The 17,899-nt window shown below is 33.6% G+C and overlaps 2 protein-coding genes across 2 annotated transcripts in view; one reads left to right on the top strand and one right to left on the bottom strand.

Annotated features, from left to right (window-relative positions):
• Nucleotides 1–2,793: 2,793 nt before the first annotated feature.
• The window catches only part of LOC133328036 (protein split ends-like), a gene marked incomplete at its 5' end in the record, with an annotated part of 120,234 nt that continues 105,128 nt past the window's right edge, over nucleotides 2,794–17,899 (bottom strand). The window contains 4 exons of the mRNA XM_061536585.1: nucleotides 2,794–3,440; nucleotides 3,660–4,690; nucleotides 4,777–4,992; nucleotides 10,593–10,690. Of these exons, the coding sequence (XP_061392569.1) occupies nucleotides 2,794–3,440; nucleotides 3,660–4,690; nucleotides 4,777–4,992; nucleotides 10,593–10,690 (1,992 nt within the window). The remainder of the gene's footprint in view (nucleotides 3,441–3,659; nucleotides 4,691–4,776; nucleotides 4,993–10,592; nucleotides 10,691–17,899) is intronic.
• On the top strand, nucleotides 6,246–8,378 carry LOC133328043 (histone-arginine methyltransferase CARMER). The gene is made up of 6 exons (XM_061536592.1): nucleotides 6,246–6,555; nucleotides 6,623–6,757; nucleotides 6,819–7,021; nucleotides 7,088–7,646; nucleotides 7,715–8,125; nucleotides 8,231–8,378. Exons 1-6 carry the CDS (start codon nucleotides 6,258–6,260, stop codon nucleotides 8,317–8,319), a joined length of 1,695 nt encoding a protein of 564 aa, XP_061392576.1. The 5' UTR covers nucleotides 6,246–6,257; the 3' UTR covers nucleotides 8,320–8,378.

The following is a 17,899-nucleotide window of genomic DNA, read 5'->3' as shown; positions in this document are numbered from 1 at the left end:
AAATTTAAAAAAAAAATCCATAAAAAATAATTTTTATTATAAAATGACAAAAAATCTTTTCATATATTTTTTTTTTTGGAAACAACAAATCATTTAAAATAATGGCCACTATCACGAATTTCATTCAAATCACGGGTAAAACAATAAAAATTTGTTGATGATCGACCACATGTTACATTGTTCTCCTTCAACATTAAAAAAACAACGCTTTATATATATTCAACATTAAAACTTTCAGTACATCAAAAAATTGTAAACATGAAATAAAACAAAAACAAATAAAAAATAAATATAAATATATTGGAAGAAACCAAATTATTGGCATTTAGGCACATGTAATAGAGGGGGAGGGGGGAGATATAGTGACGAATTCGTATTCGGTTACTGGAGGACATTGAACAAAATTCATAATAGTTGCACTTAAGATGACAACAAATAATATGCCACAGTAGACGACGTTATGTAAGCAAATCCAAATTGAAGTCGAGTCATACAGACGATCCATGTGATCACAGATAGGACAATACGGATGGATATTTTGCTTACATTAAGGCTTTTATGTATATTCTCCAAATGCTTAATGTGAAGGAGATTGTTTACTTTTTGATTGTAATTAAGAAAGGAAGAAAGAAAAAACATAATTAATAATAATAATTATAGAAAAATATTGCATTTGTTTAGAGCTCTCGATGTTTTGATTGAATGCAATGATGAGGTTATGAACATTTTTTGTTTGTAGGTAGGTTTTAATTATTTTTTTTTTGTTTCAGTGTACCAGAGTTGCAATATCAGAGTGCAATGCTTCTCAATTGAAGCATTTCAAATTATGTTCGGTTACGATTTCATTCTGTACTTTTGTTTTCTATTTTCTTTATTTCAATTTGTGGCGATTAATATACGATCTACATATGTGCTATTTTTTTTTTGTTTTGCATTTTCTTTCGGATGGATAGAAAGGTATGGGAGCGGGAGTGGGTGGGGTTTTAAATTTGTGTTTTTAGGTTTGGGATTTAACCCTTTTTTCTCCATTTTTTGTTTTCATAAAAGTTATTTATAGATTTATTTAGCTACGATTAGACTTTAACAATTTGTAGTTGTTACATTTCGTTTTTTTCTTTTTTTTTTCTTCTTTCTTGTAATGTAAAGGTGATATTTGTAATACTTAATATTTTAATATGTATGTTGTTTGTTTCCCGCTCTTAGCAAATGTACAATGTAAACGGTTTTAAATTGTATGTTCTGCGTTTTTTGTTTTGTTTTTGTAATTCATCGTAATATTTGCAATATATATTTATGTATATGTAGACATATTTGATTTTAGTAAAATTGATCTAGGATTATTTTGTTTGTTTTAAATATTGGTATTTGTTTTTTTTTTGTTGTTGTTGTTGTTTATGTATTATTGTGTAGTTAAATCAACTTTTCAATTTTCATTTACTTAGAAGCTATTTTTTGTTTCTGCATGAACAGTTGGTTTTATGTTTTTTTTTTTTTTAATTTTCATTTCATTCATTCTATTTCTCGGGCTTGCTTATACAAGATGCTCATTTTTTTTTTGATTTATATTTAAAAACGATAATATTTTTGTATTAAAATAATTAGAATAAAAATAATAAGAATAATAATAAAGGTAAATTTCAATTAATTAATTGTGTTTGTAATTGTATTTCGAACTCTTACGAAACTAATGAAAAATTGTCTAAAAACTTATAAGATAAATTCATATAAAATAATTTAATTATATATTGTATGTGTGAATGGGTGTAAACAAAATTAAACATTTGATTAAAACTAAACTAATAAAAAAAGTAAAACAAAACAAAAAAGAAAAACAAAAAAAAAAAATGTTGTATATAAAATATATTTTTGATATATAATTAAAATAAGACAAAAAAATACAAGTACACATGTCTCGGTTTTGTATGTACAAGCACAAGTACTTTTTAACGTGTACATACATACATATGTATATATTCAGACATATTTTTAATTATAATAAATAATAATAAGAAAAAAATCTTTTTGTTTTAAGAAAATATTGAAGAAAACTTTTTTGTTTCAAGATTTTAATAATAATTGCAATAAAATAAAGAAACAACCAAACAACAGTAAATGATTCGATAAAAATACTCTTTATAGAACCTCAATGAAATCATTGAAACTTAAACGACGGCCACTATTTTATTTCAGAGTCACAATGCTGCATTGGCAATGCTCATACAAATCTGGCGATAAGTATTTCAGTGATATGTAATACGACACACTGTTACATTGCAACAGACAGACAGACACACACACGAACAAACATTCGAATATGCAATATGATGAACAACGTCCTGTTCGAAATCAGTCATGTAAGTATTTTGTAAATTGCGACAAAAGGATCTTCCAATATGACTTATTCACACTTGAATACAAACTGACTTGCATTTTAAAAATAATTCTAATACGATCCAACCGAATGTCATTTTTAAGTACATGCGTATGAAGCATATAATTTGGAATTAACAGTTCATAGTTTTGTCCGTTTCCGTCTTGTCCAATATTGTTGTTCTCGAATCCTGATTTATTGATCGCCGAAAATTGATACCTAAAATAATAACAAAATATATGAAATGGTTGTCGCATATTTTAACTAATTGGAATCTGTTTGAGGAGGAGGGTCATTCAATGTTGTTATGGCTGTATTTTTATCTCAACAAACTGAAAGATGTTTAACAACTACTTTTTTCTTTTCTTTTCGAAATACAACATGTGAAGATAGTAAAGGGGACAATTTAGGATTTCATTTCTTTAACACTGCAATAAAACAATTTGCTGTTGTGGTGTTGATGTCCCAATTGTGTCGTTGCAATCAGGCATTATATGAGCTGTAGATTTCAAAAAGTGCTGATTTGACAACTGTGGTTGTTGCTGTTGCTGTGGCATCGCACCAAATTGGGGCTGACTTATAACAGTCAGCGTTGCATTTGCCGATAAGACATGTTGTTGCAATTGATGATTATCACCAATCGTGTTCGATTTAAAAATATTATTTCCGCTCGTCTTAGGCTTGACAATGACAGATGTTGCAACTGCGCCGCACAGGTTGCCATCGGTTGTTGTGACGTTCGGTCTGTTGGTGCTGCTACTGCCACCGCTACCGCTGATGTTATTGTGGAGAACTAATGCCGCATTGGTTTTCTTTGATTGTTTGCTTGGTAATGGTTTCAGGGAGGGGGAGGCTTGAGCCGGACGTTTTGTTGGGGTTTTTATTGAGGAATTCATTTTTGTTATTGTTGCCTGGGAATTTGTGGCGTTTACCACTGATGACGAAGTTCCTAAAGAGGGTATGGCAGCTGGGGTTGACGGTGATGATGATGCCGTTGATGCTGGCGGTATTGAAGGAAACGGTGGTGCTGTTGGCGATAATGAAGCTGTGAGTGGTGGTGCTGCTACTGCTGTTGTTGTTGCGGTTGCAATTGTTGTTACTGTTGTTTGATTAATGCTAGTCGCCATCGACGTTGCATTTTCAGTCGAATTTGTTATTGATGGTATGACAGATGATGATGCTGCTGTGGATGATAATAATGATGACGCTGTAGTTGTGGTGGTGCTGCTAGTGGTGGTTGTCGTCGTCGTCGTTGTCAGTTTCGACGATTTAGGCCTTTTTCAGTCACCAAAGCGGCTGCAGGCCTTCTTCCACCTGCATTGGGTGCACCACATATCGCGGCGCTCCATGCCATAGACTTTGCGACATTTCTTATTTTCGCCCCTGGTACGGCGATTCGGTGAGTTGGGCGTCTGTCGATTTGCATGTTGCACAGCAACATGTTGTTGGTGGTGTACATGCCCCGTCGCCGTGGTGGCAGTGGACGACGGTGAGCAATTGGGGTTATTCGATGCAACCATTCTGTTGCTGGCAGTGGCTGTTGGCGAATGTTGCAAATGATGTTGTGGTTGCTGCTGCTGTTGTTGGTGGTGTTGTGGTGATGAATGGGCAAGGGTGTGTTGTTGAGGATGATGTTGCTGCTGTTGCAGCTGATGTGTTTGGTGGGTTTCCTGACCGCCATTAGTGCCCCTTGCGCTTCGCACCTGTGTATAATTTGGAGTAATTGTAACCGTTGCCATTTGTTGTTGTTGCTGCTGATGATGATGATTGTTTTGATGGTGATGGTGACTGTTGCTGTGATGTGTCGTCACGGTGACGTTCTGTTGTGACAACTGGTGTAGCACACTGTTGGCACTGTTATTGTGGTGAACTATAGGCGTAGTATTTGTCACATTATTCGGGCTCGCTGGCGCCGGACTACTGTAGTTGTGATGCTGATGGACGTATGTTGGCGATGGATATGGCGCTGCTGTTTGGGACGGACGTGGTGAGGCCCGGGCATGTTTGATGAGCTGTGGTGACGTCGTTGATTGTTGTGGTTGCTGCGGTTGCGGTTGGTGGTGTTGCTGATGATTGTGATAATTATTTGCGGCAGCATTATTTGAGGTGTTCGTAATGGGCGATGTTGTCATCACTGTTGTGGCCGTAGCCGGTGGCCACGTATAGTTGTGATGGGCCAACGGTGACGTTGGTATACAACTGGTATTGTTATTCTGTAATTGTTGTTGTTGGCTACTGCTAATATAAACTGTCTGGCCATTTGCGTGATGTATTTGCCTGCCGTTTAGGTGTTGCTGTTGGGCAGCAACACGTCCTTGCCTGTTCGTGGGGCGAGAGGAAGGTAAATCAAATTAATTAATGACCTGCCAATCAAGCTGATCTGCAATGAAACGGAAGAAACTTACTTGAAATTCCCAACTAATTGTCTTTGGTATTCGGGATCTTCATGTGGTGGACGAGCCATGTCACGGTGGCTAAGAGTTGGGGGTGATGTTGGACTAGGAGTTTTGCAGTCATCGTCATCATCTTCGACTTCTGTGTAGTAGAACTCCTCTTCGTGACTATCACTGTCGTGACTATCACTATCTACATGATCAGCTGCACGTCGAGCCTTTTTGCTGCTGAAATAAAACGATTTAATGTTAATTGACTATAATTACTAATTATATAAGGTTAATGGATGAGACTACGAGTACATGATTTTGAGAATTAGAATACGCCTAATGTATCTCTGAAATGCTAATTGAAAATGTTTCGAATAAAATGTTATTTGAATCTTTAAATATTAGTTGCACCTGAACTGATGAAATATATTATTTAATTTATTTACTATTCATCTTTTATAACAGAATGCTCGTTTGCGTGTGCGGGAACACATACACACACATACATGATTTCAAATTAACAGCCAGTTAAGTTTGCGTTACCAATTGCAATAACGTTTAGTTGGCAATTCATGAGTTGGCTATTCGCCAGTGAATGCTCTTACATGTCAGTTGCGGCACCCATTTTTCAGTGATTGTTTTTTACTGTTCTTTCGATGACATTCTTTGTTTCTTTGTTGTAAAGATGGCGACGCGTGTTTTGCGATAATTGAGGTTGCGAATTAATTTGTGAATCAAATGATTTAATAATAAATGTAGTAAATAAAATTGAATTAAGGAGAGATTAAATTGTATTTGTTGTAATATATATATAGCGTAAGAGGAATCAGCCCCTAAAAATCGGACATCGGAACATTGGATTGTAAGTCGTCTGGTTGCTATTTCCGATGGGCCTAAACTTTAGTTGTAATAATCAATTCTATTTTTTTAGAACCCGCTTATAATAAGACAAAATATTTGTCCCTACTTGCTTGAGTGTCGGTCGGCCATTCGTTCGTTACAACAACAATAACAATAATAGCCAAAAGTAGCCAGACATCAATTCCAATTTGCAAAGAAAAGACGCTGCTCTCTATCCCCTAATGAAAATTTTGCATTATTCTGAACACTTGTGAAGCAGCACAAAAAAGACTCCGCACCACCACTACTACTATCTCAAACACATTCACATGAACTGCATAGTATAAGAACAAGAAGAAGACATAACCCCTAAAAATTGGCAAACAATACAATATACAGGACATTGCATTGGTAATTCCTAAGTCATCTGGTGACGATTTTCGACCGAACTACAAGCTTATTGGAAAATATATTATTTTGCAGAATCATAAAAAAAAAGTAGTCCGAAGAAGGGAAAAACAATAAAAAAACAAATTGTTGTTGTGCCGATTGCAGTCAACGTCAATTATTACACTTAAGATCAATTTAACAATATAACACAAACCATACCCAGTGAAAAAAATCGTACAATTGAACTGAGCCGCAAAAGAGAACAAAGAAAGATGTCTGCAATTTCATCGAATACCAACAGTTCATCTGCCACTTCGACTTCAACGTCTAATGCCGCCGCCAGTTCAACGACCAATGCCATTGTGCCTGTCGCATCCAGCAATTTTTCTGCTCTGATGTCGTCGTCTTCGACATCGGTGCTCAGTGCGAGTGGCACTTGTAGCTTTAATGGTGTTCTAATTAGCGAAATTGTTGATGAAAATATTTTGGAATTCAGACCCAAACATAAGGGAGCATGTTCATTGATATGCAGCTATGATTCGCAAGGTGTACTTATAAAAATTCCTCTAGGTGAGTAAAGAAAAAATATATTTTTTTTTTAAAATTTTTACTTTTTTAATGTTGTATTTCTTTCTAGATTCACCTACATCTTCGAATTCTATAAAGGAATATCTGCTAACATCCGAAACTGACTGTGCACAGGTTGGCCGTCAAACATTTGCCGTTTCCTTTGATAATGACAACTATATTCTAAGATTCCCTACGGAACAAGGTAATTAATTTGACGTAATTATATTCTTCTCCTACTAAGTAATTTTGTATACTTCATTTAGAACAACATAGATTTCGAAAACTTATCGATCATGTCAAAAGACTGCGGCCAAAGTCAGTATTTTCACAACGAACCGAAGAGTCTTCCGCTTCTCAGTATTTTCAGTTCTATGGATATTTGTCACAGCAACAAAACATGATGCAGGACTATGTTCGCACCAGCACCTATCAAAGAGCCATTTTGGGAAATGCTGTTGATTTCCACGTAAGAGCCAAAGGACATAATTTAAATTTGTATAATTAATAAATAAATTATATATCTGTTTTGCAGAATAAAATTGTTCTGGATGTCGGTGCTGGTTCTGGCATCCTTTCATTTTTTGCTGTCCAAGCCGGAGCTGCAAAGGTCTATGCCATTGAGGCTTCCAATATGGCTCAGTATGCCCAACAACTCGTTGAATCGAATAATGTGCAGGACAAAATCTTTGTTATGCCCGGTAAAATAGAAGAAATTGACTTGCCCGAGCATGTCGATGTGATTATTTCGGAACCCATGGGCTATATGCTATATAATGAACGTATGTTGGAGACTTATTTGCATGCACGTAAATGGCTGAAACCCAACGGAAAGATGTTCCCCACACATGGTGATTTGCATGTGGCTCCATTTTCGGATGAGGCATTGTACTCCGAGCAGTATAATAAAGCCAACTTTTGGTACCAATCAGCATTCCATGGCGTCGATTTGACAGTACTTCATAAGGAAGGAATGAAGGAGTATTTCCGTCAGCCAATTGTGGACACGTTTGATATACGCATATGCATGGCAAAGTCGGTACGTCATGTCTGTGACTTTATGAGAGACAACGAGAACGATTTACATAATATTGGTAAGCATGCACAAATGATAGATACAGTGATAGAAAAAATAATAATACTAAATTTACATCACATACAGATATTCCTTTGGAATTCCATATTCTGCAAACTGGAATTTGCCATGGTTTGGCTTTTTGGTTTGATGTTGAATTTTGCGGTTCCAGCCAGCAGGTTTGGCTGTCCACCTCGCCCACAGCACCATTGACCCATTGGTATCAAGTACGGTGTTTGCTGCCCATGCCCATATTCATAAAGCAGGGACAGGTTTTGACTGGCCGTGTACTGCTTGAAGCCAACAGACGTCAGTCGTATGACGTAACCATCGATTTGCACATCGAAGGCACATTGATATCATCTAGCAATACACTAGATTTGAAAAATCCTTATTTCCGATATACCGGCGCACCAGTGCAGGCGCCACCCGGCACTTGTACACAAAGTCCTTCCGAACAGTACTGGTCTCAATTAGACGCTCAAGGACAACGTTCAAGTGAGCATAGTTTCACCAAATAGTTTATCGATTGATTTTTGCTTCTGTAAACATAATCATTTTCTTTTCTTTTTTGTTTTGTTTGTTTTTTTTCTGTTATTGTAGCTGGTATGGTTAATGGCATGGCTGTTAATGGCCTCACCGATGTTTCTATGGACATTTCTCATACGCTTATGCATCATCCCCAGTCGTAAATGTAGTCCAAAACAAGAAGCAAGAAAGCAACCTACTAACAATCAATCACTACAACCCCCCACTCACCACCATTATACAAGCATAACATAATTTTATCTCCCAGAAAAGCCAGCCCCTGCATTATATTTTAGAAGAGCAAAACACACGAACACATATACACCACACCTTCTCCACATTTTAGTTTAAGACCAAACTTTAGATGTTTTAATTTTTTTACCTCTACAAAACCGTATACATATACATATATTATTTTACAAATATTTAGAAAAATTTTTGTTTATGTTTAAATATTTATTCCATTTATATATTTTTTAATTTTGTTACCGCACAGAAAATTTATATCACAAATGTATTCTCGAAATTCTGTTTTACAAAGTCGTCCCTAAGAAGAGAATTTAATTTCATGTTTTATGTTGTAAATTTGAGAAAAAATGATTTTGTTTGCTTTTTGTATTATTGGAGGTTAATTTTTCTTTTCGACACTGTCTTTTTTCTGTATTTGATTTTGTTGCATTGTATTTTCTTTTGCTTTTATAAATAAGACCAATTCAATTATAAATTAAATTAAAAGAAACTAATAAAATTCCCAATTATTTTTTTATGTCATGGAAACAAACATTTAGAAAATAAAAAAAGTTTTGTTACATAAACGATAATATATAAATGGAAGTCTAATAAGGGGAATAATTGGAATACATTTTTTCAGCCGGCAGTTTAAACTAAAATTTGTATTCGAAAAGGAGGTAATGAAATATCGGATAAAAATTTGTGATACGATATAGTATCAATAAAATGTTGATATTTAAAAAATTCAGATTATATTTGAATTTGCATTTATTATTCCAAGAAACCCCAAAAGACTCGGTCAGTTGACTTGCAAAGCAAATAAAAGCGATTCATATCCAAATTAAATGAAAGCGTTTTGAAGTTCTTCGCGTTTTATTAGACTAGAAACTGTGTTCCGAATGTATGGAACAGCTATATAACTGTTTGTCGGTCCATTCTCCCCCTCTCTCTCTCTTTATATATAATGATATTGCAAATGCCGTATGTCTTAGCTAGGATATATAAGTTATCTATATATACAAACAAACACAGCCATTATTTTGTAGTATCTTTTTTTTAGTTTTACATTTAAGCTAAACGATTATTAAGCTATGATTGTTGGTGGATCGTTTCAAGAACTGAGAACAAAGTTATGTTAAGAAAAGTTAAATGAATGTTTTGCCTTTGTCTATCATTTAAGAATAGCAATGTAATGTAAACTATTTACACTGGTATGCATTTGTTTTTTTTTATATTTATTATATATGAGATTATATTTATTATTATTTTAAATTATAAATTAGTTTTTAAAACAATGCGTGGGAGGAGAGGTTTGATGGATGGACGGACGGACGAACAGACAACCAAACAGATTTTAAATACATTGTATGGATTGTCTATCTAAGAATTATATATGATATTATATAATAAATATGTTCAATTCATTTAGAATTATAAAATACACTTTGTTAGATGTTCTTCTTCTTATTCTGATTACTATAATTATTGTACACACATTGAAACAGACAAACAATACAATACAATTTGTACTAGAGTGTAGTGTTTTTGCTATATATACCACCTATATACAATACCTATATATACATATTTGCAGAGAATTAAAAATAATAAACAATATTGCAAACTAAAGAAAAAACAACAACTTAACCTATATTAAAGAAAGAAAGAAGACAAAAAAACAACAACGCATTGTTTTATTGTAGATAAGGATAAAAGCAAAGAGTTGGGCGGAGATGGTGGTGCGGGATTTAAACGCATTCGAAACCTTGGCCCAATGTCCTGATTTCCACTAGCCTATGCTTGTGTGTGTGCATTTACTGCTACCGGTACGTTGCAAAAAGCCAAGCACAAAAAATGCCAAACTAACCTACTTTCGCAGTAACTAGAGCACTGTACCGCCTTTTGTTTGACTCTTCGGCTCTAGTTTGAATCGTGTTGTGGGGCAAAATCGTATACTTCGTTTCTTGGCTCGGCAAGAGAAAAAAAGTTGCGCGGGCGCAATTTGTGTCGGCCAAGGCAAATGTGTTTTGTTCGGTGCTATTGTATTGCCACTGCTCAAGGCTCAAGGTTGTGAATTCATGTAATTTAAATGTCAATCGAAACAAATATGAATGAAGTGAACTAGTAATATAGGGGAGAATTACCACCAAAATTCAATTTGATATGTATGTAAACAATTTTAAATAAACAAACTGCCAGTACTTACCCAAGATGGACAATACGTATGTGACGTTCAATTTTTGCCTTTGTATGCTCACTGATAGTGCAGCCCTTCCAGGTACAAACAAATCTTGTCTTATTGGCCTGAAAAGAGAGGTGGGGGAAACAATAAAATAATCGAATTAGACAATGGAATGTATTTGATTTGTTTTTTTATAGATATTGTAAATACTAAATAGTACATACTTTGCGTCTGTTGAAACGGGGATATACTTTCATTTTTTTGTAAATTTTTATAATTAATTGTTGTTACGAATTTTATGAAATTTATTTGTGGACAGGAATTATAAAACGCAATGAGGATATTGGAATTTTTGCAATAAAAACCGGTGCGTGGCCGGTGCCAGTTACAAATGAAACATGGTGATGATGCGGCGGTAAAACCAATGCAAGGCTCCTATGATATGTTTTTAAGCGCCAGCATGTGTATAACGGTTACAACGAAAGGATGCCGACTTGAAACGATGACGAAAACTCACTTGTTTGCTCACTCGTTCGTTCGCTCGCTTACTTATTCACTCGTTCATTTACTTGTGTGTGCAGTTGCAGCAGAAAAACGTGTTGTAACTACCAAACACGGCGGCGACCCAAGTTTCGAATGTTGATGGCGCGCGCCACGAGATGAGTAACAAGCCAAACACTTTACTTTTACATGACTATGGGTCGGTCGGTTGGTCGGTAGATAGGTAGTTAGGAGGTGGTGCCAACCATTACCCATCACCTGTGGTGTCCTTGTGCACATGCAAGAGTTTTGTTCATCATCGAGTGGAAAATGTGAAATTGGCACGAGGTCATTTGTAAAAAGTAAAGCAACAACAAAAGCATAACACACACACACACATAACAACAATAATAATATAAAAAACATGCTGCTGTTGCAGCAGCAGATGGTGTCCATGGACAACTTTCAATTGCAATAGCAAAAATGCCGATGAAACTACCAATTTACCGACAGAAAAAGTACATAGTTTCAATGTAAAATACATAAGCTTCAGATGGTATAAAAGAACACTGTGAGTATGTGTGTTTGTATGTCGTGTGAGTATATATATATACATCTTATGTATTGTTGCCTGTGACCTACTTTGTGAATTGAAGAAGACTTCAAAAAGTGGGCCAACATAAATGCAATTGTAAGGATGTAAATAACCATTAGATGCAACTAACAATTGGGCGATGAATCCATTTAGGTGATGTGGCAGACGATTGGGTGTTAGGCTAAGGGAAAGTAATTGCCGCCTACGAGTAACCATGTTGCTGGAACCTAGAATAAGGCATAATGTGAATCTCTAAATAAATTTTGAATACATAGCAGACTGATATAGCCTTGACATGATTTATATGTTGGAAGAATGTGAATTTAATTAACAGAATTTTTAATAGATATTTAATTGGTTATTGAAATCTCCATAATATAGATTTGTATATTTCATGTTAATTAAGTCATTTTTAAATTGGTTTGGGAAATAATTAATTTGTTGTTATGTGCACTTTTGTAAGTTTATAAAGTGTGTATTTCAGCCTTACTTTCAATTCAAAATAAAGTGATGGTTTTTTGTGTTCCACTAACCCAAATCTCCACTGTGTTTGTGTGTGCCTCATACCCCAACGATTTTCGATTCTGACACCCAAAAGTATGCTATATATTTTGATGGAGCATATATTTTCTTCATTGCATAGCAATTTAATTTTTTTTGAGAAAGTTTTGTTGGGTTTTGTATTTTCTGTTTTTTTTAATGGCGGCAAAGTTGACATTTTTTGTCGTTGTTCCCATTGTTGTTGTTGTATATGTTATTATTATTATAGTCCACACAATAAAATCACTGTGTGCGATGAGGAGGAGATGACCTAGATCTTTGAGATTTTTACTTTTTGTTGGTGTTGTTGTCGTGAGTGGAAGAAATGTATGTATGTGGGCCGAAATTTGTAGGCGTTTTTATTATTGTTGTTGTCGTTGTTGCTGCTGCTGCTGGCACAAAAACTGTGTCAATACTTGCGCTCTGAAGTGCAATTTGAAATATTTTTCAGGGTTAAGTAATTTTGTGCATTCATTTTAGCAATAAGTTGTTTTAACCTCGTTCTGGTGTGTGTGTGTATGGAGATTTGTTTATGAGTGTGAATGTTTACAATGTTTTACTTAGTAACAGAACAAAGGAAGAAGAATAATGGTAATTGGAAAGGGAATTCAAAACTAAATGGAAAGTTGGATTTAAGACCGGTATTTGTGTATATTAACCAGATAATGTCAGATTGTACTTCAAAATCTAATATGTAATTTTAAAACATATAATTAAGAATTTTTAAATGAAAAACTGGTTTTCTTTAAGAGACTTCATACATTTTTTTTGATATTTTTGAGTTTTTTTTTTCAAAGAACAGTGGTGTCAAATATGCTAAATATTAGATTCTTAAATTGGCTGAAAAAATGTGGTATTAAATAATTAAATAATTTAATTCAATATTATACTAACTTTCAATGGCAGTATTCATTTAACTTGATCATATTTACTAAATATAATAACAAATTGAATTCAATAAAATAAAAAAATACTCTTTTCAGAAAAATACAAGTCCTTCGGCCTCATTTCTATATAAATATGTTTTTTTTTTAATGTTGTTGAACAACAAACTCTGGAGTTAAGAAATATTGCTCATACGCAACATGTTGGCTAACATATAATCCAAGCCATGAATTAAAAGCATTCACATTTTTTCTTCCTCTCTTAACAGTAGAATACATTTGGCAAAGTGGTACACATTGTCCTGGCAAGAAAATGGCGAAACACATTTTCGAGTGTAAATGACTGTTTATGACAATGTTAAGGATACAGAAAAATGTGCAAAGTAGAACTACAATAGATTTTAATTATGGTCACACACACACACTTATACCATATATACATATATTTGTATTCAAGTGGCAAGACCATTTTTTGCATAAATCTTAGCATATCTTTTTAATTACAAACATAAATGTATTCTATGTTGTCTGGTAAATATTTGGCCTTCTATAGGGAAGTTATGTGGGGGATGAGACAGATCTAATGTGATATTACAATAAAATCCATTAGTCTGTGGTTAATTGCCAAAAACCAAAGGCAGAAACAGAACAGTGGAAGTTTACAATAGTAAGTAAGTGCCTTTATTGTCATCATGGACATACATACATACGTCTGGAAATGTTTTTTTCTTTCTTCCTTGTTTTCACACCAAGGGAAAAAGAAAAAGAGGCACTGCCATTATTGATGTTCATCTCAAATCAGAGGTTATAAATAGATGTCAAGTCACAGATACATTATTTTCATTTTCTTTTCTAATATCTTGACATGGATTTTGGGGTATTTGTTTTATTTATATTCTTAGTGTCACAGGTTAAAATCATATTTCAGGCATTTTATCTAATTGCCTAAACGTATTATAGGCAAAACTTCTATAATGAATAGGTCTGTCTGTTTAATTTTCCTACTCATTTTTGGAAGAAATTTACTATTATTATTTTTCTGATCCATACATAAATGTTAAAAAGTTCAACTATTCGACTTATTGCTCAAAGAGTTGACCTCTAACCATAGAACACCTAATTTGTTATTATTATTAATTATTTAATTTATACTGTGAAAACTAGTAAACTCTTTGTGACACAATTGTCATATATTTTAAAATATTCTCTCTTTTGTTGGACAAATTTTCGAAATCCTGTAAACATTTGCAAAAATTCTAATTGCTGACTAAAGACAGGCACAATGTTGGTGGTATTTGTCAATAATCGATAACTTTTAAATCAGTTATGTTCTGTAATCGATGATAACTTTCAGTAGAAATTGTAGTGTGTACTGCGTTTTAAAAAATATTTGAGTGGCCATTAATAACTCGGATTATGGATATGTTTTATTTATTGGTCAAAATTATTAAAAAAATGTTTTGTTTTTTTGGTTTGGCATTTGATAGGATTTGAATTAGTTTACATACTTCAATTTCTGTGGCATATTGAGGCTAAGTGAAATAAACCCTATGAAACCACTTAAAGTTGCCAACCCCACGATGAAACCATTGGGGCCGAAACAAAAGAAAAATCATCGATTGACCCAACCATATAGCCAAATGTTGTATGCAGGAAAGCTTTTATGTCAATTATGTTGGCACACCATCATTATGCACATACATATTAATCCGTCTATATACGTTTTTTGCCAAAAAAAGAAAATACAAACATCCTTTCGTATAGTGTGTGTTCCACGGAGTTTCTGGATAATGGACATTGTGTTTCTTACTCCCTTGAAGTATTTTTCACTTGGCTTTGATCTTTATTTGTCACAATATGTGTCAATGTGTATATACATATGTGTGTACGTTCATATCATTTTACTTAGGCCATTCTAACAATACAACATATGTACGCTATACAAGGATATGTTTATATGTTTGTGATGCTATTTCACTTTTCGTGGTTGTGTTCTCCTCTTCGCATACTTCACTTCACTAACATTCATTCCCTCCCCCAATTGTTGTTTATGTCATTGTTATACGTGTGGGAACATCTCGCATACAAAGATGCTGTGATGCTCACACACATTCAACTGAACCAAAAACACATACACACACACAAAGACTTGCATTTTATTTGTATGTGTAAAAACACATAACAGAGCTTGCATTTTATTTGTATGTGTACGAAAGCAACCCGGGGAAAAGGGAAGGACAACCGGGAATTTTTGTTTGAAGTTATAGCAAAACTTGGAAAATAGGTCAAATATATGTATGTCTACTTATTGTTGTATATATACATAAATAACTAAAAAAAATGAAAATACTGGAGAGAATGCATTTACTGAGTAGTCACTCATGAGTAACAAAAGCTTATTTCGAACTCTCTTTATTCGCAATTATTAAGAGAATTTGAGTGAAAATTCGAGTTGCGAGGAAAAATAAGGATTTGAGTGAGTGTTATTTCATGACATTGTTGTTGTACATATTACCCATTGAAAATAGGTCGTTCTGGAAGAGAGAAACAATGAGAGTGAGTGGGAAAAGAGAGAGAGAGAGAGAGTTATAAGCATGATATGTATCCGTTAGTGATAAGTAAGGGTGTTGTGAGAAGGGGGTGTTATTTTTTTTTGGCATAAAAATAGGCCATTGGAAGTAATGGAATTTGATATCAGCAAGAAAAAGTATATCACAACGTATAGAAGTATTTGCTTATGTATCTCGGTGTATGTGTGTGTGTATTTGTATGCATTGATAATAAATGGTCTAAAAGAAAGTTTTCATTTTCTTTCTGCATTGAAAATGAAATGATGATGTTGTTGACGCATACACAAATACATATACATATATATTTAAATTTTGCAAATGGAGGCAATATAAAAATTGATATTAAATTTTAGTATGAGAAATTAATATCTTGAATTAAAAAATAAAACTTATACGTTTCTATTTTTTTGAGGTTCAAATCGTGTATTGTGTTGCTTATATATAAATATATTTAATAGATTTGAACCTCAAAAAAACCTTTTATATTTTTACATATTAATTTATTTATGCAACATTTCAATATTCAAATATGTTAAAATTAATATGGGGAAATATATGTAATCCTTTTCTTTTATATATTTGTTGAAACAATGGGCTTTAATTTTTATAATTTTTTTATTATTATTAAAATATCTTAACTACTTACAGTTACCAAATAAGAACCTTAAAACCTCTTCAATTTAATCATTACTGCAGCCTTGGAGTATGCAACATTTTTTGAAAAGATTACCAACGAAAAAATTAGGTCAAATTGTGGAATAACCAATATAAGAAGAAGAAAGTTAGGGGTAGGATCAATATTGTGTGTATACCGCAAAACACCAAGAAAAAAAAAAATAAAAAAATGAAGTGAAGTGAAGTGACATCGAACAAACAACAGACACGAAAAAAAAACAAACAGGGATGATGAAAAATTAAAAACTTTTGATTATGATAAAAAAAAAAACAGCAGTCAACAAAGCTCTCCTTGTTGTTTTCTTGGTTTTTGGGTTTCATTAGAGTTTTGTTGTTTTTTTAATAACTTCATGTACTGAATGTAAATTTAAGATATGTGTCATTTATTTGCATTTTGGCAATATTGGATTGTGATTTTTTCCCTTCGATAAAATTTAAGACAATTGGCTGGATACATAAAACCTTTTTGGCTTACGTTCTTATGCCATACGCTATGGACAATTCAAAACACCCCCAACCAACTGAATTGCATTTACACCAATCAAGGTTGTTTGAAAGCTTTGTCATGTTTATTCCATTTTCTATTTTAGAGAGGGAGAGATTCTACCATAGGATAGACACAAACAGAATCTTGGTTACCTTGTACCCGTATTTATTGAGGTTTGCTGTTTATGTACAACTGGGGTGACCCAGTTCTACAACTTACTTCCTTCCGTGGTGACTCTTTGTGTGTATGAACTCTCATTATCATCATGATCGTTGGATGGACGATGAGGGGGTCCTTCTCATGTGCATGGCTTTGCAATTACTTTGTCTGTTTTACAAGGCTGCAAACATGTTGTATGTTTGGTTCGATGGTATATAAGACATGTACATCATGTTGTACATAGTTGTGTAGGTATGTATGTATGTATGTATGGGGGAATCCATGGATGTACATTGTCGTTCAATGAAAAATTGTAAATTGCATATATGTATGTACATACGATGACATCCTTTGTGCCATGGTTTGAATAACACAATTGATGATACCATATTAAACACACATCGACAACAACACCATCACTATATGCCATTAAACTAGGTCAAAATTTGTAATAACTTCATACCAGTTTTTGTAAACGAAATTAGAAACTTAAGTTATTTTGAAAAAGGGGGACATCATAAAATAGATATTGAAAATATTTATTTACATCTATTTTACTTGGTGGGTGAGTGGGTGGGTAGGTAGGGTGGGTGTGTATTGTCATTATAATGAAATTCAAATAAATTCCAGCCAAGTGATGCCATCAAATATTGACTTGTCTAGACAGGACACAACAGCAATTCACAATAACATCAATCAACAGTTCAAATCTGACTCGTTATTATCATCAAATAAATATACGATTTTTCTTATTCTCTAGAAAACCGTAATTATGTTTAGAATATGCTGGTTTTGTGGTGTGTTGTTGCTTTTGTTTGGTATTATAAATCCCCTTGAGCTTTCACTTTAATCCAGCATATAAAAATATAATTTTATGGTACATAAGTTTTACTCGGAAATCTCCCAATGGAGATGTTTGTAAATGGTTATTAGTTTTATGG

Source organism: Musca vetustissima, unplaced genomic scaffold, assembly GCF_032173495.1.
Source record: "Musca vetustissima isolate MV318-11 ecotype Yass unplaced genomic scaffold, APGP_CSIRO_Mvet_v1 utg8556, whole genome shotgun sequence".
In the NCBI taxonomy this organism is placed as follows: domain Eukaryota; kingdom Metazoa; phylum Arthropoda; class Insecta; order Diptera; family Muscidae; genus Musca; species Musca vetustissima.
This window is presented reverse-complemented; position numbering and strand designations above follow the sequence as displayed.